Source organism: Cupressus sempervirens, chromosome 3 (genome assembly GCF_028749045.1).
Source record: "Cupressus sempervirens isolate cs-2001-9-10 chromosome 3, ASM2874904v1, whole genome shotgun sequence".
Lineage (NCBI taxonomy): Eukaryota > Viridiplantae > Streptophyta > Pinopsida > Cupressales > Cupressaceae > Cupressus > Cupressus sempervirens.
This window is the reverse complement of record NC_143120.1, coordinates 595,083,220-595,110,283: the sequence shown is the minus strand read 5'-3', so window position 1 is coordinate 595,110,283 and position 27,064 is coordinate 595,083,220. Positions and strand designations below refer to the sequence as shown.

Below are 27,064 nucleotides of genomic sequence, written 5' to 3'. Positions count from 1 at the left end.
TACAAAGATCATTTGGACAGTGGGTTCATTGGTTTTGCCCCTGAAGCTGTTTGGATAGTGGGTCCCATTTGCCTTCTCAACTCCTAACAGGATTGGAATCTCCTAACAGGGATTCAAAGTTTTCTAACAGGGACTGATATGTATTGAATGCTTTTATTGACTCCTAACAGGGTCCATCCTCTAACAAGGAATATTAATATTAGTACATCATTTTGTGGGTACCATTGCCACCGGGGTTTTCCCTCTGATCAAAGGTTTCCCTAGTGAACATATTTGGTGTTATTGTGTATGAGTATCTTGTTACAGTTGCTGATTATATTGCTCATATCGTTAAGGATTAATAAGGTTGATAATTGTTGTAATAGTTGGATAACTGATTCACCCCTCCTCTCAGTTATATTGGTGGACTTTACATTCTAACAATGCAGGCATGCAATTCTGCATATGAAACTTGTCTAATAGAGCCCTGACATATTTGGACTGAGAAATGAATATACTAGAAGTGCTAAACCTCAACACCTAGGCAATAATGCATGAACCCAAGATAAGTCATATCAAAAGTTTGGCATAAACTCTGTTTGATCCCCTAAATCAAAGATGCCAAACTACCAATGATGATCGAATCATCCATAAAAATGACTAGAAGGATGATGTCACTATGGGTAGTTTTGATGTACAAAATTAAGTCACGGAGGTACTTATCACTATTCATTCATGTACCATGCCCTAGGGGCTTGCTTCAAACCATAGAGAGCTTTCACCAGTCTAAGAACCTGATGTTCTTTACCAAGAACTTTAAAACCATTAGGTATTCCTTTGGGAGAGTATCCTAAGATTTGCCAGAGCATTTGAAGATTGGTAACATGATTGATATGTTGCATTCATGACTATGTTTGTCATGGATGACAACATAGTATGGTTTCTGTGAAGATTGATAGAGTAGCAGACAGAGATCAAGGTTGTATGGACAAAGGTTTGATGTTTAGGTCAAGTGTGGTTAAGCATGTGTTCTACACTGTGTCCTGATGACGAGGTTAAGTGCCCAGAAGTAAGTCGAAGACATGCAAAAGATATATGTGATATATGTGATTTGCAGAGAGCAGTATAGAAACAAGTATTTAAGAAGCTGTTTGTGATGATTGGGTTGTCTCTCCTAACAAAGGTAGAATCGTGATGTGTGAAATTATACCGTGACAAAGGACAGTCTGATGATGATGTCAGTGAGTGTGCAAGGTCTTGAGTCGCACGTGTGAGAAGTTGTAAAGACTATGAGTTGATAGAGTTGTGTAATTGTAGAATAATTAATTATCTTAATTTGGTCCTATTGTAATTAATTGGGAAAGCCTCAAGGCCAATTCAAGGAATTGTTTTGAGGACATGATATAAAGGAAGGATATCTTCCTTGATTGGTAGTGTATCAAGTGCATGAATTGTGAACAAGAGTAGATTGTTTGGTAAATGTGAGGAAGCGATCCAAGGGATTATTGGATGCGAAGTTTGTGATTTGGTATCAAGATTAGAAGACGAAGAGCATCAGTCCTGTTGACAGGACAGAAGAAGAGGAAGTACAATTACAGTTCATTTCTATTATTCTGAAAGGAATAACACAGAGATCCAAACATAGGCAAGAGAGCCAAAATCCTTCAGGTGACTTATTTTGGGCTTGTGACTTGACTAGGCCTCTTCCAGAGTCTTACTTTTGACCACCACATTGGGTGACCGGTTCAAAAGGTATACTGTAGTGTTAACTACTTCAACTCAAAACTTGTTTGTAACATGTCTTTGGTTGAGCATGGGTAGAGCCATCTTAGTGATTTTTTTATGTCGACGTTCAACTACATTGTGTAGCTGTGGTGTGTGGGCTGTGGTTAGCTCACGCTTGATGCCATGAATATCACAAAAGCTAGAGAATCCATTAGAACAAAATTTCGCCCAATTTTTTTGACTTAAAAGCAATAATAGATTTCTCAGTGTCTTTTTCAACTAGAGGTTTAAACTTTTGAAATACAGTAAATGCTTGTGATTTTTTTTAAAAGAAAATAAACCCACATTTTTCTACTAAAATCATTAACAAACAATAGAAAATACCTTGAACCAAGAACAAAAGGAGTGGCCATAGGGCCACAAATATTGGCATGAACAAGCTGAAGTACCCGAGAAGCCCACCATGAATCACCACTTTTGAAAGGTGTGCGATGTTGCTTCTTAGCTTGGCATGCATCGCAAACTCGAAACTGTTGAGTCTAAATCTCTGGTAATTGAGGACAAGCTCTTCTCGAGCAAGTTGAGAGAGATAATGCACATTTAAGTGCCTATACCGCTGATGCCAAATTGGATTGATAGAAGATAGTGTAGCAACCATAGCTAAGTTCCAAGAATCACTAGAATCAACAAGTCTGGAAAAACCATGATCCTCAAGGCCAACTACAATAACAAATTGAGTCTCCCTATCAATGATGGTGCATTGATGAGAACTAAAGGTGACATCCAATTGTGGAGAGTGTTGCAACAATTGATTGATTGAGACTAAATTTAGTTCCATCGAGGAAAATGAGATTCCTCCCAACAAATTGAGTTTGAATGTTGCCTTTGCTGACAACAGTGCAGTTTTCCCCTCCACAAAAAATAACTGAATGTGAAAAACGCTGGTAATTAGTGAACCAGTCTCTGCGGTGGGTGAAATGACAAGAGACACCTGAATCAATGTACCAGGCAGATGACTTGACTTGAATTGTAGATCTTTTAGCCATGAAGGCGTAAAAGGTAGTTTTTGTCTACTCAACGTACTCTATAGTGTTCGCTTCTGGCTCTAAACCAGATTGCTTAAACATGGCAGGTAAGCTTTTCTAACACTCAACCTACATATGACCATACTTGTGGCAGTAGTTGCACTAAATGTTCTTTTCCTTGGAGCCTTTTGATGTTGGAGCAAAGGACTTCTATTGAGAAAATTGTTGTGAATGAGACTTGCCCTCATTGGGTAAGGCTTGCTCTGTGGAGGCGAAGTTGGACTGCTACCGAAATGTTGTTTCTATTGATCTTGCTAAAGTAGACATGTACAGAGATCTGTGAACTCAACACTAGTAGAAGTGATGTTGAGAGTCTCAATAAAATGCTCGTAGTATTGATATATAGCATCTGTAGAAGTAATTTGTTATATGCAAATCTGTATCATACTTATCTAATAATCATTACTGTGGTTCTCTCATACACACACACACACACACACACATATATACATATATGTATATGAGATATTAATGATTTGATGAACATATGCGATTGATACTATTGACGGCAGATTAAGTATCGACAGACTGCCTTGTAATATTGTCGATGGCAGTAATATAAAGGCATTGCTGACTACTTGTGTTAAGTAGTGTTTGCTTAAGTGTTAAGCTTATCATTAGTTATGCCCCGTAGAGGCATGACCCTATGTGGCCAAAGGCCACGTAGAGTCACGACTCTATGTGTCATAACCGTTGCACAACCTATATATGTGTATTGTAGACCAATCGGAAAGACATCTATCCATGACATCTTAGAAACGATTTGCATCACAATCATTATTAATTCTTTCAGTACTTCTCCTCTATCATCTAATTTGTAGGATCATTAACCTATAACAATATACATTCCATATTAATTTGCAACATACAGAGAAGGAGATTCAACATATAAGAAATTCAAAGATCACCATTATTTGAAGGACGACGTTGCACTACTATGGTACAAGTAAGAGCATCTATTGTTCTCATATATTATAGTCTTATCTTTCAGAGATCCACAAACTTAACAAATAGGACTTGGGTAAACTTTTGAGGGTTATTACTACAATGTCCTCTTTCTCCATCTTGCATCTAATGGAAAAACAATTGATCACAAAGCTCCTAAATCCTATTTAGGTGTTCCTAGAGTGATTTTTACTTATCCATGACAAGAGGAAACAAAGTGTTCTTGAGAAAAAGGCCTTGCTTTTATCTGAAGTCTTATGAAGTTTCTTGAGATGCTCCCATGTCTCGACAGCTGTCTTGCTAGATGGAATATGAGGGAGCTTATCATCAGCTACAGATAATTTGAGAAGCATACTGCCTCTCGATTATTTTGATCATATGTATCCTAATTAGTATTAGCTGGAGTTGGATGCTATGTAACACCTAGAACAATCTGATCATTATTTTGATATTCAAAGATTGTTAGCATTCGTTGCTTGCACGTGCCATAATTGCGACCATTGAACTTATGATTTTCCTCGAGAAAAATATTTGTCAAAGATGCCATAGCATGTGTTTTAGTGAAAAATGTGTAAATCTGTAAATGCACGTATTTTGAGGCAAAAAATCAGATCCAAGAAATGAAGAGGTACCCAAAAGAGAGCTCAAAAAACCAAGAAGGAATATGGTGTTGGATTATCCACTTGCTTGAAAATCGAGGCACCCAAAACAACGAACAACTTAGTTGAGCTCTCGAAAAATCCAAGAAGAATCTGCAATTAGATTTTCAAAACAATGAAGTACATAAGAGTTTTGAAAGAAACTTTGGCCTCTTTTGGAAAACCCTTAAAAAATTGCATATTGAACAAAAAAAATGGCAAATCGAGGTGGTGATCAAATACATATGGTTTTAGAAACACTAGATGTTGTCGTTTGGGGCAGATTTGTAGAGAAAAATGCGGATTTGTGGCGAAAAAAGGCACGAGTCACATCTGAAACAAAATGAGATCGATCAAAGTAGGAAAACGTGATCGAATAGGGCCTCAAAACACAGAGATAGCATCTAAAAAAATGCACGCGTGTTGCAAAAAAATATCGCCAGCGTTTAGAACATTTTGCAAACTATAAAGGACCAAGAATGGTCGAGATTTTTAAAGAGAAACGCCACCGAGAAACCGTATTCAAGTTGTGTAATAGTTGATTTTTTGTGTCCACAAGATATCTTGAAAACTCAATTTCAAAAAAATAAGACAGATAATTTCGACAAAGAAATTATAGATTTTTCCGATCTTTTTAAACCTTTCTGTGATACCATATTACGGGAAGTAATTGGTAAAATACTTGCTTAATATTAACAAAGATCAATAGAGCAATATATACAAATGAATACACGATGTTTCCTTAGGTAATAATCGTCAAGAATAGAAAATTTTTGTTCTAGCTAATAGATAACTAAGAGCTGACTAGATATTAGAAAGATTCTAATATTTACAGTAGATTACAATAAATAACCATTAACTATAAATAGAAACTATCTATTATTGTAATAAAAGCAAGACACTTAGTTATGTGAAGATAAAACTTTATGTTATACCTCTAGAAACATAATGTATTACAGTAAATGCAGTTTATTCCATTTCACTCTATTTATGGTATTTTCTTCTACATACATATTTTCTCTCAATTTTCAGCTGCAAACTAAATATTGCAGTGTATGAAGTACTGGAGCTGTGAAATGAATGCTAGACACCCAATTCCACTGCTGCATGCAATTTGGCACCCCATGCGTTGCCGGCATACTTGCAAATTTTCAACTTTTTGTGGTTTGCTTTGACATTTTACTGTTAATAGAATTCTTATATTTTCCAATTAAACATCAGCTAGAGGAGTGTAACGCACAGGATTCCTTCCAAGTAAGAGAGTTAAGATGAAAATCTTATGAATAAGATGCCGCTTTATAGAATTTCCATATTTTTCTAATAGAATTGGTGAAAAGATCAAGCCAGTGGCTTGGGTTAGGCAATTTGTCTTGTTTATCTTGAACAAATTGTTTGGAACTTTTGGTTCTTAAGAAATCAGCGCTGCGATCTCGCACCTTGATGTGTGCCACTGTTTAAATGGTAGTGGATGAGGGGGAACAAGCCATCTTTCAAGTTTGGGATTTGAGCTTAACTTTGACGTGATTGTACACTATGCATGCCTTACAAATTAGCTGAGCTAACTTGCTTGTAGAAATCATCTTATCCTAGCATGTACTTGCAATGGATACAAATAGTTGCATTTGGGGAATATCAATGGTTTGAATATTGTAACATTTTGTCAAAGCCTTCTACGAAGTTTAAGCTTATCATCAGGCTTGCTAAAAGCTATGAAAATAAATTCTTTGAAAATCTTCAAAACTACTAAAGGTAATTCAAATCACTCTCCAATTTCTGAAGAATAACTGTACTTTGAAGTCTGACCAACTGAAGGTAACTTAAGGAAACACCTTGTTATTGTGGATGACATACACTCGTAAAGGCTTTTTTTTGACAATTTTGTGCAGAGGAATGGTCAAATGGATCATGCGTGTCTGTACATTTGCACATGGTTGGATATTTGCTAGAGAAATAGTTTGAAGTGGAAACTATGAGGATTTGCTAAGGAACATACTCATAGGTGAAATTTTGTTAAATTTTCAGACCATGAAGGAAATTTGACACTTTGAAAATTGAGCATAGCTGTAAAGTAGCTTAAAACAAAAACTCCAGTGGGAGCAATAGTTATGAGTACATTAATCAACAAAAGCTTACTATTGAAAATATGAACTTCAAATACTAATTCTATCTTTTGATTAAAACTGAAACAACTACATTGCATTAGTTCAACACGCAAGTATGCATTCTCTGCATTGTCTCCTTTTTTGATGCAGGATTTAATAATATCTTTTAATTGTGATATTGCTTAAGGGGCTTACTAATGAATGGTTCATAAGGCACAACACTTGGTGAAGGTTTTGCAAATGGGGCTGCAAGCTTTGGGTTTAACCATGGAGGAAACTCTGTAGTTAAGCGCGCTCAGGCTGGAGTAGCATTGGGATGGGTGACCTCCTGGGAAGTCCCAGTGCTTCACCCCTGTGAGCATCACCTAGATTCAATGAGTGCTAAGTGTTCCATTTATTCTCATCAGAGATGGATTCATGTTGAATCACCACTCATGAAATATGAGTCAGTGAGTTTGACTCAAAAATCACACAGTTAAATCCTGATAGCAATATCACAATTTGACATGCTGTGGAAATTATCTCCTACTTATCAATTGATGAGCTTAAGGGGCTTTCTAATGAATGGTACATAAGGGACAACACTTGGTGAAGGTTTTGCAATTGGGGCTGCAAGCTTTGGGTTTAACCATGTAGGAAACTCTGTAGTTAAGTACACTTAGGCTGGAGTAGTACTGGGATGGGTGACCTCCTGGGAATACCCGGTGCTTCACCCTTGTGAGCATCACCTAGATCTAATGAGTGCTAAGTGTTCCATTTATTCTCATGAGAGATGGATTCATGTTGAATCACCAGTCATGAAATATGGGTCAATGAGTTTGACTCAAAAATCACACAGTTAAATCCTGATAGCAATATCACAATTTGACTTGTTGTGGAAATTATCTCCTATTTATCAATATCTTATAATAATAAAACTACAATATAAGATTAATTATAATAAAATGCAATATAATATAATTACAATGGGTAAATCAGAAGGTTCACTGGAATACATAAGAAAAATACTCAAAGGAAGGGGGGCATTGTTGGTATGTGGATAACTCGTCAAGTGTTTTTTGGGTTGACTCGTAAGGCATTTCCCTAGGTTGATTTGTCAAGAATTTTTCAGAGTTTTCTTGTTCACCGACATTGGTAAACCTTCTAAAGAGCTATATAAGCCACAATATAATTTAAAATGCATCGCTATAATTTGCCCTTCACTGGATAATAAGATTGAACTCTATGTTTGGTGGACGTATCCCAAGATTAGGTGAACCACGTTAAATCTTTGTGGTTTACGTTATACTTCTGTGTGCTTTATTCCTTTGCATTTTTGCATGATTGTTTTAGCGTAATATGTTAGTTTCAAATAAGTCAATTGTATGCAAAATATCTGTTTAAATTTTTGTGGTATATTTAGGAAAATTAGAGTTTTACTTGCCACAATATCTTTGCCAAATTTGATGGCACTTGCCACATAGCTTTATGAAATATGAAATCCCCTATGTTCACTTGACACACGAGCCCTTAGATTCCGATTTGCGACATAGGGCTCTCAATTCCTCTTTTCTCTTACCACATGATATCTCCAAATCCAAATGGCAACATAAGATTCCCAGATTGAGTTGAAATGTGGAGGCTTGAAACCAAGGTTCCACCTTGGCGCATGGAGGCTTGAAATCGATGTTTCCATTTTGACACAGTCTTGAAACCTGATATGCCACATCAAGGTTGCCTGAGACATAGCCTTAAGAATTATAGAGTCAAGTTGTTGTTTGAAGGCTTGAAATTCAAGTTACCACATAGGGGTGTGAATTATGATTTTTGCGTGACACTTGAGGGTTGATTTCCAGCTTTTTGTTAGAGTAAATAATTAATTATTAATTATTTATTCTATTTAGTTAAGCTTATTTAGGTTAATGCATTTATTTAATATTTAGTATTTAATGCATGTTGTGGTGAGTTGTTGACAACACAGGAGTTTGTTCCCTTCTAGCATGTTCCACCTTTTTGTGGATGCTTGGTTGTCAAACTATCTTCTACCACTTTCTAGCTTGTTCTACAAGCTTTCTTGAGGCCTTTATAAGCGGTCTCTCTCTCATTGTAAACACATCACATTCAGCATATTGTAAATACATATTTTCTTGTGTTTGCATATCTTGTTGTTTCTCATGTCCGTTTAGGGTTTTTCCCTAGCTCCACTCTCTTCTCTCCTTGGCTTCCCTTTGATAGGTTATTGCATGCAGGTGATCTTAGGCGTCTTCGGAGTTGGATTTCATCAACTCCAACATGGTATCAGAGCCTTCCTACTGCTGCTTCGTTGAACGATTTTTGAAGCCGTGATTTGAAGTCACAAACCCTAGTTTGTTTGTGCATTTTTCTTCAAATCGGGGGAATAGCGAATTTTCGAAGCACTTTGGATCCAAATGGATGCTGTCATTAGATCCAGAAAGTCGTTTATAGGTAGGATTCATATAAAACTTTTCGATTTTGGAGATAGGGCTTCGAGAGGCAAAATTTTTTTAGTTGCAAGCCCTTTGTACGGATTGACGGATGCAAAGCAGAAAAAAATTTAAAAAAATATTTGCGCAAAGCACGCAATCGCGGCTTCGCCTAGCGGCCATCGTGGGGCCGCCCGTGCTCCGCCTGTGCTTTGACTGTGCTGCCCGCACATTGCTCCTCTGACGGGGACTCCGATTTTCCCCATCGCGGTAGCTTTGTTCTCGATTGCAGCCTCCCCAGGCGACGCCTCCCTCTTGTGCTCCGCTCCGTCGATGATCTGCACCTCTCCTCCAGGGCACCGTTGACGCTTGCGGCTCCACCACTGGTGATCACCGCCCATCCGCCATCGAGAGCTGTTCCAGTCATCTGCTTCCGCGTGGAGTTTCCTATGATGGATGTGTGGCGTTCTTTTTAGCCGTGTATTTTGTGCATAGTCAATAGTCGCAAGTGTGACACGTGGCTTGTGTGCCACGTGGAACTTTGCCACGTGGTCCTGCCACGTCACACCTGCCATGTCATTCGTATTGCCACGTGGACGTGGCTTCTTTTTTGTGGTGACGATTGTCTAGCCGTCAATTTTAAGCGCCATGTTTTGCTGACGTTAGCATGATGTCACCTGCATCATCCCCTTGCACCTCTCCAGGTCATTTTGGACCTACTCTTGGTTTTTTGGCCATAACTTGAGCATACAGAGGTATTTTTCCGATCCGAAAGAAGCACCGGAAAGCTGGTTACGAGACGAAGGCATTGGTGCAGGTATTTTCAGGTTTTGATGCAGTTTTATTGTCCATTTTTTCAGTTGAAGCCTGAAGTTCTATTTTTGACTCCGACATGCATATCTTTTGTGTCCCATGTCAATTTTTTGAAAACGTTATATTTTTGAAAAGCTGGTTTTGTCATCTTTTCAGAAATATAGTCTTTTTTCATAGATTTTGGCCCATGCTCTTTCTATTATGTTTTTGGCATTTTTGCTATATGGTGGATATCTTGGGTGTTTTAGGTCCGAGGATCGTTTTCCTAGCATGGTTTCTTTTGTTTTGGGCTGTCCTTTCGTTTGAGTCAACTTTTTTTCATGTTCTGATTATTGTAGACATCATTTGTAAGCTCTTTTGTATACACATTGAGATAAAGTGTCACTTTTGCATTTCGGGTTCATGAACGTTGTTTTTGCGTCAGTTGTACATGCACTATTTTTATAAAGCACCATGGAGGGGATAGTTGTTTGCTGTTTTAGGCCTTCTCCCTTTGTCAAGTGAGTGTCCTTTCCACGACATTAGCCCCATGCATTGTCGTTGTGACCGTGTCTTTATAGGTGTTTGTACCTCTCCCTCTCTCGTCGTTCTTGGTTCGTCTGCAGGAGATTTTTGGCCCACCTTCTCAATTGCCTGTCATCTCACCTCGTCTGCATTAAGGGGGGGTTATGCTATTGTTCTAATGCATCCTTGGTTCAATGGTTCGATAGTGTGAACTATGTATTCAGTGGTTGATACCATGTAGGAGTTGTTGAAATCCAACTCCGCAGTCGCCAAGATCACTTGTAGTGCAAATAGCTTGCCGAAGAGAAACCTAAGGAGCAAGAGCTTGAAGGAAGCAAAGCAAGATAAAATATTGACAATAGGAAAAATGAAATTGCTATGTGAATGGATGAATTTACAATGAGAGAGAGACCAAATATAAAAGCCTCAATGAAGCTTGTAGAACAAGCTGGAAAGTGGTAGAAGATAAGGTTGACAACTAAGCATCCACAAAAGGGTGGAATATGCTAGAAGGGAACAAACTCCCACGTTGTCAACAACTCATCACTACAACTATTAACTACTAAATAAATGTATTAACCTAACTAAGCTTAAGCAATAGAATAAATAATTAATAAATAATTAATTATTTACTCTAACACCCCCCTTAAGTGCAACTTAGTGGAATGCTTTAAGCTCACAAAACTAAGATGAAATGCTAAATGGGTCCCGGAAACGAGGCCATGTTAGGTACCCATGTATGTTGTGGTGAGTTGTTGACAACACGGGAGTTTGTTCCCTTCTAGCATGTTCCACCTTTTTGTGGATGCTTGGTTGTCAATTTTATCTTCTACCACTTTCTAGCTTGTTCTACAAGCTTCCTTGAGGCCTTTATAAGGGGTCTCTCTCTCATTATAAACACATCACATTTAGCATATTGTAAATATATATTCTCTTGTGTTTGCATATCTTGTTGTCTCTCATGTCCGTTTAGGGTTTTTCTCTAGCTCCACGCTCTTCTCTCCTTGGCTTCCCTTTGACAGGTTATTGCATGCAGGTGATCTTGGTGTCTTTGGAGTTGGATTTCATCAACTCCAACACTTTTACCTTGCCTCATCAAGCCTAGAATTCTGATTTGACATATGAAGCTTCCAAACCCACATTTGTCACATATTTGTATAATTTCGGACTTGCAAATGTTATGAAACTTGCCCAATGCCCCCTTGAATTCCAAAAATCAGGATTTAGCTTGTTGAGTGGACATGGGAATTCCAAAATTAATGAAGTAATCTTGCCCGATGAACATGGAAATTCCAAAATTCACACATGCTTTTTCCCAACCTGTTTTGTGTTTGCTGAATTGCATATATGGCTTTGAAATCCGAAATTGGCTTAATGATGTTTGCCCAATGTGGCCTTCAAATCCGAAAATGTCTATGTTGTTTTCTCCATGAAGTATGAAATTCTGAAATGATTGAATGGATTTCGATTAACTCCATATGAATTTCCAAGAAATACTTCCTTTGAATTCCAAGTTTGCCTAATTGGCTTCCAAAATTCGATAAAAATCAACTTTGAAAAATTGATATCATCAAATGCTAAAGTGCAAGTATTAATTAAGGGCAAACATTCATTGATGATCAATTTTATTAACTATCATTTACTTGAAAAGACATGAATTAGATCGACACGAAGTCAATTGGCTCGTAGAGAAAGTAGTGTAAGTCAAGTGGATAGCCAATGAATGAGTAGCGCAAGTCCCTTTGAGATATCCACATATCACAACATTACCATCAAGTGTATGTTTACAACTAAGAAGGAACTTTAGGGTTGTTTCATTTGGAATAATAAGTATTCAATTCTCCATCTTGAAGTGGTAACGAAACTCCCATCAACAAGTGGTATGCAATATTGGCAAATTTACTCAAGAGATGCATGCTATGCAGTACTTAGAGTTAAATGATAGTTGTGTACAACCGGCATAAAGAGTATTCCAGATAGAATCAGCTAGAAATGGATCTCTCCAACATGCTATGCCAAAATAAAAGGAGTCTCATGGCTAGGTAATATGAAAGTACAACACAATACGTAGATGGATCTATTAGAATATTATTTAATTATAGGGCTGTGTCAAGTTGCAGAGTTGTAGGGTTTGAACTAATGCCAGTTGAATGCGGACAAGTGGTCGCGTTTCTAGAAGATGCGATTTGCAGAGTGGGCTTGAGAGCCAAAACAATGCAAGTTGTAGAAACAAAGCAGGGAAAATGACCTTAACAAATGGTCGTAAAGAATGCCACCATTTTTGGAGAGAAAGGGCTACGGTCGTGGATAGAAATGTAAAAGCAACTAAAAACATAAACATAGCTAAAAACATAAACAAGCCATCAGCTAGAGGCCACGAGCCCTCAAAAAAAGGGAAGACTTGGACAACCACCAAAAACATGAATCTGCAAAAAATTGGCGCATTGAAAACAAAGCATCTTTGTTTTACAAAAAAATGAAAAATTTTGATTGATTTTTTTGGGAAAAAACAAAAATTTGCATGAAGGCTCTAATACCATATGTATGGATTTCTAGATACTTAGTGGTCTAAATTTGGTTCAAGAATCAGATGCTCATGTTTACAGGTTAAAGTGACAAACATAAGGCTTACCAACTGATTGATGTAGACATTGATCGTCTTATCTTCAGTCGTGATGTTGTCTTTGATGAAGAACAAGGACTATTTCAGCATTCCTTGTCTTGACAAAATATTGAGGATCAACGTTTGAAGCCTTTTGATTTGGGTGTTTCATCTTCCATTGGGTTCACTTAATGGGAGGGGTGATGTAGACTTTGTATTTGATGATGCATTACTCGAGTTTCCTCCAGATGATGCTAACTTCCACTTGTTCATGATCCTCTTATTGCTCTAACTCCAGTTATTATTCCTCCATCCGATTTGGCACATCTACTCTCTAGCCAAAATGGTGAGCTAAGACCATCAACATTCTTCATCTTGCTGAGCTCATTGAGGTACATCTTCTAGAAATAAGGGCAAGCAAAAAAAGTACAATCGCTCTGATGACCAACCTTCATACTATTTATGAATCTCAGATTCTTTTAGAGGCAAAAGGGACTCTAGAATGGGAACAGGCTATGTATGTAGGATACCCAAGTCTTATGAAAAACAACACATAGGTTCTTTCTGATCTAACTCTAGGGAAGAAGCCCATTAGTTGCAAATAAGTGTATAACGTCAAGTATCAAGTAGATGGTACCTTAGATAAATACAAGGCCAGATTAGTTGTTCGAGGGTTCACATAGCTAGACGGCATTGACTATCAGGAGACTTTTGCTTCTACTGCCAAGATGAGTCAATTTGTGTAGTCCATTAAATGGATGTTAAGATTGCCTTCCTCAATGGTGAGTTATAGGAAGAAGTTTACATGATGGAGCCTCCTAGTTTCAATGTTGTTGGCAAAGATCGCCTAGTATGTAGACTTAAGAAAGCACTCTATGGACTCAAACAAGCCCCTCAAGCGTGGCACATCAAGATTGATTATTACTTTGTTGCTCATGGTTTTCAGTGTTACCTTGCTCCCTTCTAACAATAGTTTGTATGTCAATCACTTTGGTTATGATATTCTTTATCTTGTTGTTTATGTGGATGACTTGATCATTATTGGTAGTTCAACACATTTGATTGTAGAAATCAAACAAGACCTATGGAAAGGTTTTGATTAGACAAATTTGGGGCTTCTCCATTATTGTTTAGTGTAGGCACCCAAAAATGGACAGATTTTTGAGTTCAAATTTAATGCACCAATTATTCTGCTATTAATTAAGGGTTCTTAAACCATTAATCAATCATCTCATTTTCTCTAAAAATTGAATCTTTACATCATGTAATCATTCCCTAATATTAATTAAATAAGTTCACTTAACTAATTAACCTCATGAATTGATCATTATCGGTTAATTAAATTCAATTACCCATTTCCAATAGTTTGATGAAGTTAGCTAATTTATTCATCTTCATTAATTTAAATTCCAAATTTAATTTAAATTTCTAATTAATTTCATCTTACTTTCTTTTAATTTCAACTAATTCCATCTTTCCAATTTAATTGAATTTTTGCTTCAATTAAATCTTTTAAAAACTATTTGGAGTTTTGGCAAACTAATGGTAGCATCTTTATTTCTCAATCTAAGTATGCTTGGAACTTGCATGATAGGTTTCGAGTGCACGATTGTAGACCTTCTTCCACGCTTATGGAGAAAGGACTAAAGTTGTCAACCAAGATTGATTCCCTTGTTGATGAAACCACTTACAAGTAACTAGTGGGTAGTCTCATCTATCTAACTGCCATTAGACCTGATCTTAGCTTTGCAATGATCTACATTTCATGCTTTATGACAACCCCCACAGTTGATCATTGCGTAGCCATGAAGCCTGTCCTGCGCTATCTGAAGGGCACCTCTGATTCCAGACTATTTTACACCAGGAGTCATGATTTCGGGCTCAGTGGATTCATAGATTCAGATTGGGGAGTTTTGGTTGATGATAAAACGTCAACCTCAAGGTATGTGGAATTTGGTGGATTCACTTGGACTAGTAAAAAGTAGCATGCAATCTCATTATCCTCTACAAAAGAAAAATATCAAAGAGCTGTCAAGGCAGCTTATGTGGCAGTTTGGCTTTGTTGGATGCTTGCGGATTTGCATTTATCTCAACCAGGTCCAACTCCCTTGCTCTTTCACTGTCAAGGAGTTCTTAAACTTGTCAAGAATCCGGTCTTCCATGAGAGAACCAAACATTACATTCTGCCGTTGGTTGAAGATAGGACATTTCAACTGCAGTATGTTCCAACAGCAGATCAGACTATTGACATTCTCACCAAGCCTCTTGGTCTAGACAAGTTTCCTAAATTCAGGGACCAGCTTGGTGTTGTTGATAGATTGATCATTAAGGGAGGGTATTAGAATATTATTTAATTACTTTTATGGTCCTCTATGTAATATTTGTGAATCTTTGTAGATAATATTGTTTCTTGTAACCTTATAAATTCTGTATATTGACCTCTTCAATTATTTGTTAGTACATCAAAGTATGTTTTCAATTTCTCTCCAGTAATAGTATCTATATGCATCAAACAATTTCAAACATTAACTTAATCCACATGCCATCATGCTGAGATCGGAATATCCATCAAATTTGTCCTTGTAGATTATCATGTGCTTACAGATATAGATTTATCTGAGACTGTGTTACCTTGAGTTTCTTGGATGGGGGCCATGGAAAAACAGGTTTCAGGGAATTTTTTTCCTGGAGCAGGGAAGGATATATAGAGAAATCCGAAATTTCAAATATATTCATGAATTATATTACGTTGTAACATTCATCAGAGCAACAACATTTATAAATTTTAAATCCATTATCATTCATCAAATTATCATAGAACATAACATAAATGAATCAAATCGAATCATCATAGCATAAAAACATCAGATAGCATTAAATGAATAGAGGATGCAAGTTTGAGCAAAATGACAAGTTAAAGGCTTAAAGTATCATATCTTATATCAAGCTTTAACTATCATTGCATCAATCATCTTATAATATTGGAATACTCAAAGTCTCAAACTTAAAAACTTAAAAGGAAATTGAATATGGTATGTTGCTGCCTCTAATATCTGGTCTGAGAACACTAAATACTGCTCAGATTTACACTCTCAATCTGCAGATTTCTAACAAAAAACTTTCAAAAGTCACAAATAACTTTGTTCACATTCTAATACCAGCAAGAGCAAATGATTATTTACTTGAGCATAGTGTTGTTCACTTGAGCCAATCCATATGCAACTTGCAAGCAGTGCAGAATTTGATATTTTCAATCATATGTTTAAGATTTGATGTTAGAAATAATATATTTTAATATTTGGGGTTGTGTTGAGGTGTGGTGCCCACAGAAGATGAAAAAACTTTGCTAATGTTTTATAAAATCTTCTTCCCTTTGCCTCTTGCTGCCGGAAACGACCAACAGTCCCGGGATGGTTACGGGAAGGCTTGGCCGTTCCCAGCCGTCCTCGGGACGATCAAAGATTTTCGAAACTTCTATTGACCGTTCCTGAGTTTCTGGGACAGTTCCAAACTTATTGTTAGATCAATGATTTGTTGGAAATATCTCTGGCTGTCCCCATGTCGCTGAAACCATTTCTGTTTCTGAAATGGGTGCATTTAGGGTGGAAACTTTTTTCTGGGTTACACTGGTCTGAGATAATATAATAGCAAATATCTCTATTACTGAAATGTGTCTTGCACGGAAGACTTCATAAATTTGCTCTGTAGTGATTGCTTATCTGCAATCACTTCATGGAGAAGGGTTGGGTTGCATATGTCAATTTCAAATCCTCATTAAGCTTCCGTTCAGCCTTCTTGAAGATAGGCTTACATTTAGTGCATTTAGACTTGGGATGATCATTATCAAATAAAGTGACAATTAGATATTATTTTATTCAAATTTATTATTTTTGACTAAGTTAACTACTGTTAAGTTATGCTTCTGAAACAATTTTTATTTTTGGAGAGCTTAATTAAATAATGTAAACCTAAATTATTTAATTGATGTCATTTTATCAAAACTGGGGACATTACATATATATGCTATTTATAGTTGCTTTGAGCCTGGGAAGAGGGTGGATGATAGACTAGTTTTAGTTTATAAAATTGGTACTGTAATTACCAAACTCTAAAGAATTCATAAAAGGGGTTTATAGTCATTTTTATGCTCTTAGAATCAAGTTAAAAAATGTATTGTAATATAATCTTGAGAGCACATCATCTCTACTCTTAGAATCCTTTCAAGTAGATTATTCAAAAAGTGAGAAAAACCCTGAGCATAAGTGATCAATGATCAGATGCCGTTTTTTATCCTGCTACAAGTGTGTGTTACTTTGTTGGTTTTTAACCCCAGTGTGAAACTTTGTAGTATTCATATTGTACAGTATTTCTCAAAGTGTGATATTGTCCTCATTGCATTCTAGTTTGTTGGTTGCTAACTGCACTGAGCTCATTGTACTAAGCTTTCTGATGTTTATGTGTTCCCGGAGTGCAGGAACGGGCTGCTGGTGCACTTGCTAATCTGGCAGCTGATGACAAATGCAGCATGGAGGTTGCTATGGCAGGAGGAGTACATGCTTTGGTCAAGCTTGCCCGGTTCAACAAACATAATGCTGTCCAAGAACAGGTGCTTAACTTGAAGAAAATTACATTTATGGCGAGTTCAGAAGATCTCGAAACTGGATGATTTTCTCTGAAGGAAAATAGCGTTAAGATGCCGTTTCCTGTCAGTGTTCAATGATGTTGTTTGTGATTCTTAGTGTATGATGCATTGCCATAATTCAACCACCTTTCAATTGGTTTCCATGTTATCATGTCAGTTTTGTATAAATCACATCTTGTAATACATTAACATCTACCTGCTGATACTAGCGGGTGTGTACAGCTGTCCTCTAGTATCATTTTTCGCAGAGGTTGCACTACTGCCATTTCTAATTAGACATCATTGGCAAATTAAAATCACAGTTTCAGTAGAAGATGAGATTGCAATATGAAGTGTGATATTTCAGAAAAAGATGAGATTGCAATATGAAGTGTGATATGAGCTTTAGAAAAGGCTGAGATTGCCATAATTCAACCATGTGTCAATTGGTTTCTGCGTTATTGTAACAGTTTTGTATCAATAACATCTTGCAATACATTAGCATCTGCACACTTATAGTAGTGGGTGTGTACAGCTGCCCTCTGGTATAATTTTTCACAGAGGCTGCACTCGTGCCATTCCTTGTTTGACATCATTGGTGAAGTCAGGAATAGATGTTCCAACAAAAAAATAGAGAAATTATACATATGTGGGGCTATTACAAGTTAGCTTAAGGACAACAGATGTTAAGAAAAGTTTCTATAAAACTCTTTAAAAACATTGCTTTCGAGATAACCAAACATACATGCATGAGAGCATTAAGTTTAATAAATGTATGACATAGCGTATCAGGCACATCTGACAATAGTAAATTTAGGAGAATGTTCCTTTGTATTTTCTGTGCATGATGAACTTCCCTTAGGAATATAACATGCTCATCAATGCCATGTATTCCAAAAGTTAGTGGATCAGCTCCCGCTACAAGATGAGCTTATCATAGGAAACATTACAGCACGAGTTTGGATAAGGTTTTGATTCATTTTTCTTAGAAATTTCCCAATAAATATGAAACACAAACAAAATAAAATCATAATAGCCTGTAAAATGGAACTGACTATTAAGAAATTATATGAAATGTAGGCAAACTAAAATCATTATAGCTTGTAAAATGAAACTGCCTATTGAGAAACTATCGTGCCAGTTTCTAACAATGCAGCTAGGGAAATGGCTAATCAGTTCAACTGGTTAAAATAGAACATTACAAAACAAGTGAAAAAATTATGGAAAACCTTTTATAAATATACAAATAATTTCAAAGACATCAAAGATAAATTTGTACTTTGTTATCAGAATGTAGAAAACATGTTGGAAATAATCCAAATTAATATGTTGAATTACTACAACATTTTGGAACCAATCTTCAAAGATACAGCTAATCTACAGACTCAAATAAAGAACTATCAGTCATTAGTGAAACAGATACGTTTTACCATCCAAACCAATGCAGTACAAGGAAATAGACCCACAAAAAGGTTTAGTGTGATGAAACTGTGGATGTGATTGATATGGTAACATGTCAGTGTAAATTTGAGATAGCATAGAATCTAGGGAAATTGAATCGACATAAGAATCCTTGATTTAGAATATTTACCTAAACCCATGACTACCTGTAGTCAACATGGAAGCTAGAGACAAAAGCTTTTCAAGTGCATCTACAACTTTGATTTTTTTATTGACAGCTCATTTTGCAATTCAGGGTAGGAATTTGTTAGGGGAAATTGCAGCTGCATCCAAAACCCCTGCAGTCACACATACCAAAGCCATGTCATAGAGTGTATTCCCAGGGGGCACAGTTCACATAGAGGTGTCTCCCACAAAATGATTTGGTCCAACAATGCAGTGGAGAAGGACCACCATGGATAGAACATGTTCGTAAGTTGACCCCTTTCAAAAACCAAGTTCAAATTGCTTGGAACCCTATTGTAGGTGGACATGGTCATTAGGGAATTCAAACACCTCTCTCCAGGGAAACCTTCCTGTCACCATTTCCTCAACTATGCAGCCAAGGGACCAAATACCCAAGGGTAGCGTCTATTCCAGCAGATTCATAAGGGAATTCAAACACCTCAAGAGTAGCTTCTGTTCCAGCAGATTCATTAGGGAAGTCAAACACCTTGCTCCAGGGAAATCTTCCCGTCACAATTTCCACAACTATTCAGCCAAGGGATCAAATACCCGAGGGTACTGCCTGTTCCAGCAGATTCATAACCTCTAGAGCTGATGGGGACCAAAACCCAAGAACAAAATGGACACAACAGAAGGGAAAATTATATTAACTGAGAAAATAAGCTAGTACAAACAGTACAGTAAAATAAACTTCAAAACATGCCCTAAGGGCTTACAATAGTATAAATCTGGAGATAATTTCTCCTTTCAATACCTCCTCTCAAACTCTACTCCGAACTGCCTTTTACAATGCGAGAAATCTCCTTAAATAGACCCCGGAGGGTTAAGGACTAGGAGTACATTCTAGAAAGTGCTAGTAGGCATCCACCGACCAAATAGAAGGTTCCAGAAGTTGCGTTAGAAGTCGGTGCAAATCTAGAAGAATCCAGAAACGGTAACCGAACTTCCGAGAGGCATAACTTTTGAACTGTAGCTCGCATTGACGAACCGTTTACATTTTCGGAAAGCTCTCGAAGCGCTCTATAGCCCTATGGACCAGCGTCGCTCGTCCCCCATTTTTCGGCCCTTTTCGAGGTCATTTAATGCCCCTAACCTGACTTTGAAGCATTCTTAGGAGGTCTCCAAAACCTGAAAAACTGCAATAACTTTCAAACCGTGGGGCCTTTTGACCTGATTCTTTTTCTGGAATGCTCTAAATCACAATTACATTCATCTGGCCAATTCACACCTTTTAGGTCACCAAAATGATGGCCAAATTGCATGCTCCTATTTTTTCGAGATTTTCTAGCACACTGATAGTTGAACTGTGAGAGTTGGAACCTTTATTTGACCCAAATGGGTGTCCAAAAATGAAAACACATGAAACAGAAACTAAGTCTAAGTACATTTTTTTGGGTGACACAGGATTGCCCTTATACCTCTGGATGCTCCTGCATCAAGAGCCATCTATAATAGCAGCCCATCGGCCCTCCATTTCATTCATAGCACCTCACCTTTACCAGCATTCTCCATAGAAAACCTTAACTGCCACTTGTCTGTGCAAATAAAGAAAATAATAAAATTGATATAGGAAAGGACCCTAGGGTTCACGAGTAGGGAAGGTCATCAATATATCCATAGTGGATGGATCGACTACAAAACCCAATCGAGATAAAAGATGACAGTTGTACAAATCTCAGAAAGTAGAAAAAATTCTCGATATCCGACTTGATATTTCCAGGGTAACTCCCACCAAGAATGGCCTATTGGCTAAATGAGTCCCCCTCATTTTTCTTGTCTTGTCAATTACTCTTTCATAAAAAAAGGTAAGAGAATCAATTGAGGAAGAAATAGGATATACTTGCTATTGGGCTCAAATTATCTATCTACATGCCATAAAAAATAACATGGGTTAAGAGAAAGCTCAAGCAAGGTGGTCTCTGCTTTACCGTTGCCTGACCATGAGTACTTGGGTAAGATTGACATCTCTGAAGATTCTGATGAAGAAACTTTCATTATTTCTAATATTCAAGTCAGTCCAGTCATTCATAGGTGAGTAGATTTCAACTGAAAATTTTATTCTAAGTACATGGGCAGTTGGGAGTTGATAGCAACCATTCTTAGCAAAATTAAGCACTGGCAATATGTTGAATAGTTGTTTTCAAGGTTGAGGTGAAAAATACGAAACTGAGTTTACTTTAGCCTACTTGTATGGAAATTACTATTATCACACTTTAATTAGAATTATAACATGTTACTTATCTACATAGTGGTGAAAGGAGGAATAAGCTTCTTAACCTAACATGCAGAGTTTTCAAGGAAATCTTTCATAACAAGGCTATGTTTGAGAAATATTTTAGAGACTATTGTTTGTGCATATATACATTTTATTCAATACCAATACCCTTAATATTCCTGCAAGAGAAACTAGACAAAACCATTGCTATGGCGTGTAAACATTCCAATCTCTGTCTAAATCTTCATATGAATAATTTACTCAACTAAGAACATGCAAAAATCAATTAGTGTACATTGCAACAGCTATCTTACATTACAAATACTTGCATAGGTTTCTTTTTTTGTGTAGGCCTACCATTCTACTTATTTAACATAAAGAAACACTTTATTACTTGCAACTTTGGTACATAAACTTATCGTGCCAAAGGTCACAATTATGAGAATAGTCACTTACACTAACTGTTACGGGGATGCCAATAGTGAAAGATATGCTTGCCACCCTGCCATATGGCATCATGGGATCCTTAAAGAGACTAGCCAGCTCTGGAGCCCAAGAGTACTACCACACTGCAATGGCCACTTCACCAAATTAGGAAATATTCACCTAACCTTAACCCCTATTGTTCACCACATTTACTCCCATTTACTCTTTACCCATGCTAGGAAAACTATTGACAACTAGTACATCATAATACCTCATAAGAAGAAGAAAGGTCCACAAGGCTTAAAATCTTAGCATGTCACAACTTCATATTTAGTAGAAATTACATGGAGAGCAGAGAATGAAGTAAAGGGCATACTTCCCAAACCCTAGCCTCCACAAGGAATAGAATCAGCTGTAATCTTTCATCTTAATCTTTTCCTTCTCTTTCTCCCCAAAAATCAAGCAGCTAAGACCCTTCCAAAAGAACCCAAATCCCCTCTTAGTCATGCTTAACGAGTACCCTAATCCTACACATTTGAATTATGGTTTAAAAAAAAAACATAATATCCTAAATTTTCCTCTCCACTAGAAAACGTGCTCGGTCACAACTCATTACAACACACTTAGGTTGCTCGACTTACAAAACCCATAACTTTTAACTCATTTAACAAACTCGCTCCCACATTTTCATCTATACCCTCGTACTTCATGCTCATGAAGTGGGGTGATAATGGTTTTGGTGATCCTCTTGTTCTCTTATTGGCCAAAGGACCCAAATCCCCTCTTACTCATGCTTAACAAGTACCCTAATCCTTCACATTCGGATTATGCTTTCGAAATAACATAATATCCTAAATTTTCCTCTCCACTAAAAAATGTGTTCGGTCACAACTTGTTACAACATGCTTAGGTTGCTCAACTTACAAAACCCACAACTTTTGACTCATTTAACAAACTCCTCCCACATTTTCATCTATACCCTCATACTTAATGCTCTTGAAGTGGGGCGATAATGATTTTGGTGATCCTCTTGTCCTCTCATCGGACAATCAAATACTTGCCCACTTTATCCAATGTTAATTCTTCATGATAACAAAATAATAGAGTATTCAAAAAGTGCATATTGAATCTTGAAAACAAAAATTTCATACCTCCAACTCCCTTATGCTCATAGCTTGATTCCATGTAGCCACAACTTGTAGATCTAAGTAACTAACCTTGTAACTCAATGTTAGCTACCAATAATTCTATTCACTACAATTTAGGTCATCATAAAAAGAGTACAAATTTTTCCTATAATATTATTTATTTTGTATGAGATATATCATCTTGAAATTCTCTATCCCTTACTAATTAATTATGGGTAACAGCTCAACTGAGAATTAATCATTCTAATTTTGATGCTATCGTAATGAGTGCTCACTTAGTTATCCCCAATAATAATGATATTTTAAGTGCATGTAATACTTATTTTGATATCATACCTAACGTGTGATGGTAGGAGCAGCTACATGTGTTCATTTGTCAGTAATACATAACAAGAAAGAAAGCTGAGAAGTTAGTATTTAATCTTGACACACACAAGACAACTATTGATTTTATTGTATTCAATTTAATCATATTATAAGTACCTAAGTATCGATAAGGACAAAAGGTTTGATGGTACCTCCTATGACCCACTTTAATCACTAAACACAAAGTGGTCATAAGGCATGGTGTGATGATAGTAGGGTCTCACCATCATGCCTCAAAAATATTGCCCTAAGTAATGCAATGACATTATAACAATATGATGCACATTACATGGTCAATTACAAATTAAGGTCAATTGCTCTATACTATTCACATGGCTAACTTTATGATGATGAACTCTATTTGCTGACTCATACAAAAATAATGACAATTAAAAAGAAAGTGAAAGGCCTTACAAGATTCAAATATCGCTACTAAATTATAACAATATAAGATTATGAGCTATAGTTTTTTGGCTTTGAAGAATTATATAGATAAATTAAAATTAAAAAATAATTTTACAATAACATTGGTACTCTTATCTTAACAATAATTTAATATTTATTACAGTATCATAAATATAATAATAAGAATTTGTTTGTATTACAATAGACTAATTATATAATAATTTTTTTTTGATGGAGGTCCTCCATGAAAAATTTGTAGCTACTCGATACGGGAGCACGAGCCTTACAATTGAACCTCTTCGGCTAAGAGCCAAGGACTAAGGGGTATCCATTACACCAAATTCGCTCGGGGCACGATCCTAACCTCATCCCTTTTTAACGTTGGAGCCACGCAACCAGCTAGACTTGATCCCTGGTGGGCTTTTTAAGAACCTTTCAACTTCACCGATAGACCAAGGGCCCATTGTCCATTACATAATAAATCTTCAATTAGAATAATAAACAAATATGATATTTTTTGTAAAAATAGATATTCTAGTTATTAATATATTTATATAATGATATAATTTATTTAATATTAATAATAATGTATAATTTTAGTTTTTTATTTAATGATTATTATCTACTACAAAATATACTATTATTATTACTAATGATACTATATGATATAATTATATTATATATTTAATAACTATAAATAATAATAATTTAAAATATAATACATTTAAAAAAAAATTTAAATAATATATTATAATATTAAATGTTAATGATATATTTTATAGTAATTATTATTTTTATATTGTTAATTAATAGTTTACGTTATTGGTAATCAATATAATCTAAGGAGAATTATAGATATGCCTAGTATTAAAAGAAGTTTCAATAATATCTTATTGTCCCATCACAATACTTTTCTTCCCAAAATTATTTTCATTAAAATATCAACAACATAAATGACCAACAAATTTAAACAATCAAAGAAACGACACACATTGAACAATGCAAAATTGACTTAACGTGTGTTTTTTTAGCTAGTCTCATTAGTACCAGTCAAACTTTTAAGGTACAAAAGTGCCACCCCTATCTTCAATGGGCTACTACCCACCACCACCAATAGAAAACTTTAAGGTACAAATAAAAGCTTTAAGGTACTAAAGTGCCACCACTATTTTCAAGAGACTATTTATTTACATCCTTTTTCACATTAAATTCAAGTGACATTGGACAAGGAAGACTTCCTCAAAAGAATCATCAAAGAAATATCTATCCATATTTAGGACTCTCTTTGTATATCTATTCCATGTTAAAGTGATCGACAGTTCTCCTACATTGTATTTGATTATTGACATACTACAATTTTAGATTCTCTTCTTATTTATGGACTAGTGCTTTTGTAACTTCTCACTGTTTATTTATATCAATGGCCAATCCCTCTTTCTATTCCCTTGCTTTCTTTGTCACTTAGTTTGCATGAGCCATAATCACAATTGTGTTAGAGTAGATAAGAAAACCATATCTTGTTTACATGACTAACTAGATGCATCCTCTACATTTTATACTTAATGAGCACTAGTATGCCTCTCTAATCAATGAGGCAACTTCAAGTCCAGCCACAAACGACGACTTGTTAAATACATACAAAATAGTACTTAACGGATTTGTATGCAATAGTATTTATGGCTTTATGGACTAGTGCTTTTGTAACTTCTCAAATGAAGAAGTTCCATGCTGTTTATTTATATCAATGGCCAATCCCTCTTTCTATTCCCTTGCTTTCTTTTTTACTTAGTTTGCATGAGCCATAATCACAATTGTGTCAGAGGAGATAAGGAAACCATATCTTGTTCACATGGGTAACTAGATGCATCCTTTGCATTTTTTACTTAACGAGCGCTAGTATGCCTCTCTAATCAATGAGGCAACTTCAAGTTCAGCCACAGACAACGACTTCTTGTTAAATACATACGAAATAGTACTTAATAGATTTGTAGCAAAGTTGAGCAGAGCTGAGGCTACAACTTTAGAGAGCATAGAGGGTTGTTTGGTTGTAATCCCATCATTTGTTAGGAAAATGCATATGACCCCTTCACCACAATTTTTGGGTGTGAGAGGCTTGAATAATAATTTGTGGCACCTATTCCATTATGACAAAGATGTAATCAGGGGTGCAGTTGACAATGGAGTATGGTTTGAGAGCAAGAATTTCAATGATAAAGGCCTAGGACCTGTGTCCGCAAAATGAAAGGGCCTATGTGAAACTGGAGGGATGTTCAATTCCTCTAACTGGAATATAAAAATCATTAGAGCCCACTCTTTCTTCAAAGGCTGCCAAGCTCAATACAACAAACTCATCAAGAGTGAGATTAAATTGGCGAGAGACACGGTCATGGCACACGCTATGCTTTTACTGCTGTGAGGTTTGCTATAGGAGGAGTGAGTCTTAATAGCTTTACAAATGGAACAACCAATGGGATGGCTCCACATCCCTGTTGGCTACATATAAGATTGTTTGGGATGGCAAAATTGACGACTCTGACATTACTGCTATAATGGAAATGGCCTTTTAAGATGGCTTGGATATTATTTCTATCTTGATTGTTGGGTTGGAAAGGTATTTTTGGAACGATTCCAAAGCCATCACAACCTTTACAGTAATGGCCAAGGGTGTTTTTTTCCCTTCTTTAGTAGGCATCTCTGGATCCGTTGATGCCTATTAGAGAAATTTGTGTTGACTAAAAGTTCCCTGCCACTCTTGAAACTAGGCAATGGTGAGATTTGCAATGGTTCATCTCTTTCTCAAGGTGCTCAATGATTGCCTCAAGTACTGCCTTTAGTGTTTGCACTTAACAACAAATGCATCCTCGAAAAGGTGGGTAAAAAGATCGTGGTCACCATCCTCAAAAAGGAACAAGGTACTGTGGATGAGCTGCAAAAATTAGTGAGGGGGAATCGATGGGTTGAATCCTTGACTAGAAGGAATGTAGTCAACCACATTTAGACCACTGCAATGAGGCAAACTTTTGATGGCTTACAAAGATGACTTACAAAGATGGATAAGATGTTGGACATAATTAATGAAAGGTCCTAAGGCATCATCTAAGGATCTCTGGAGCCCGAAAGTGGCTTGATCGTTGTCCTTAATACCATGGTCTCTATGTTCCGATTGTGAAGAGGGGTTTGAACTACTTGTGTCTGCTCATTGAAGTCACCAAGAGTGGTAATATTAATGACAACAAAAAAGCTAGAGGAAACTAACAAATTTTAGTAAAGATGTCTCTGAGGCAAGGGGGCAACACTATAGACCCTAGCCCTCTAGAACCTAGCCGAAACATCTGAAAAGACAATTGAAGTTTCTCTAAAGTGGTCACTGACAAGACAAACCATACACCTGGACCCCTAGTTTCCTAAATATAAATTGGGAACTAGTTAAAGCCAAATAAT

General features: G+C 36.5%; 1 protein-coding gene across 1 annotated transcript in view; it reads left to right on the top strand.

Annotated features, from left to right (window-relative positions):
- Positions 1-27,064, top strand: part of LOC149568070 (protein ARABIDILLO 1-like) — a 221,565-nt gene that overhangs the window by 14,438 nt on the left and 180,063 nt on the right. Inside the window, exon 4 of the mRNA XM_089821073.1 lies at positions 17,291-17,422. Within this exon, the coding sequence (XP_089677199.1) occupies positions 17,291-17,422 (132 nt within the window). The remainder of the gene's footprint in view (positions 1-17,290; positions 17,423-27,064) is intronic.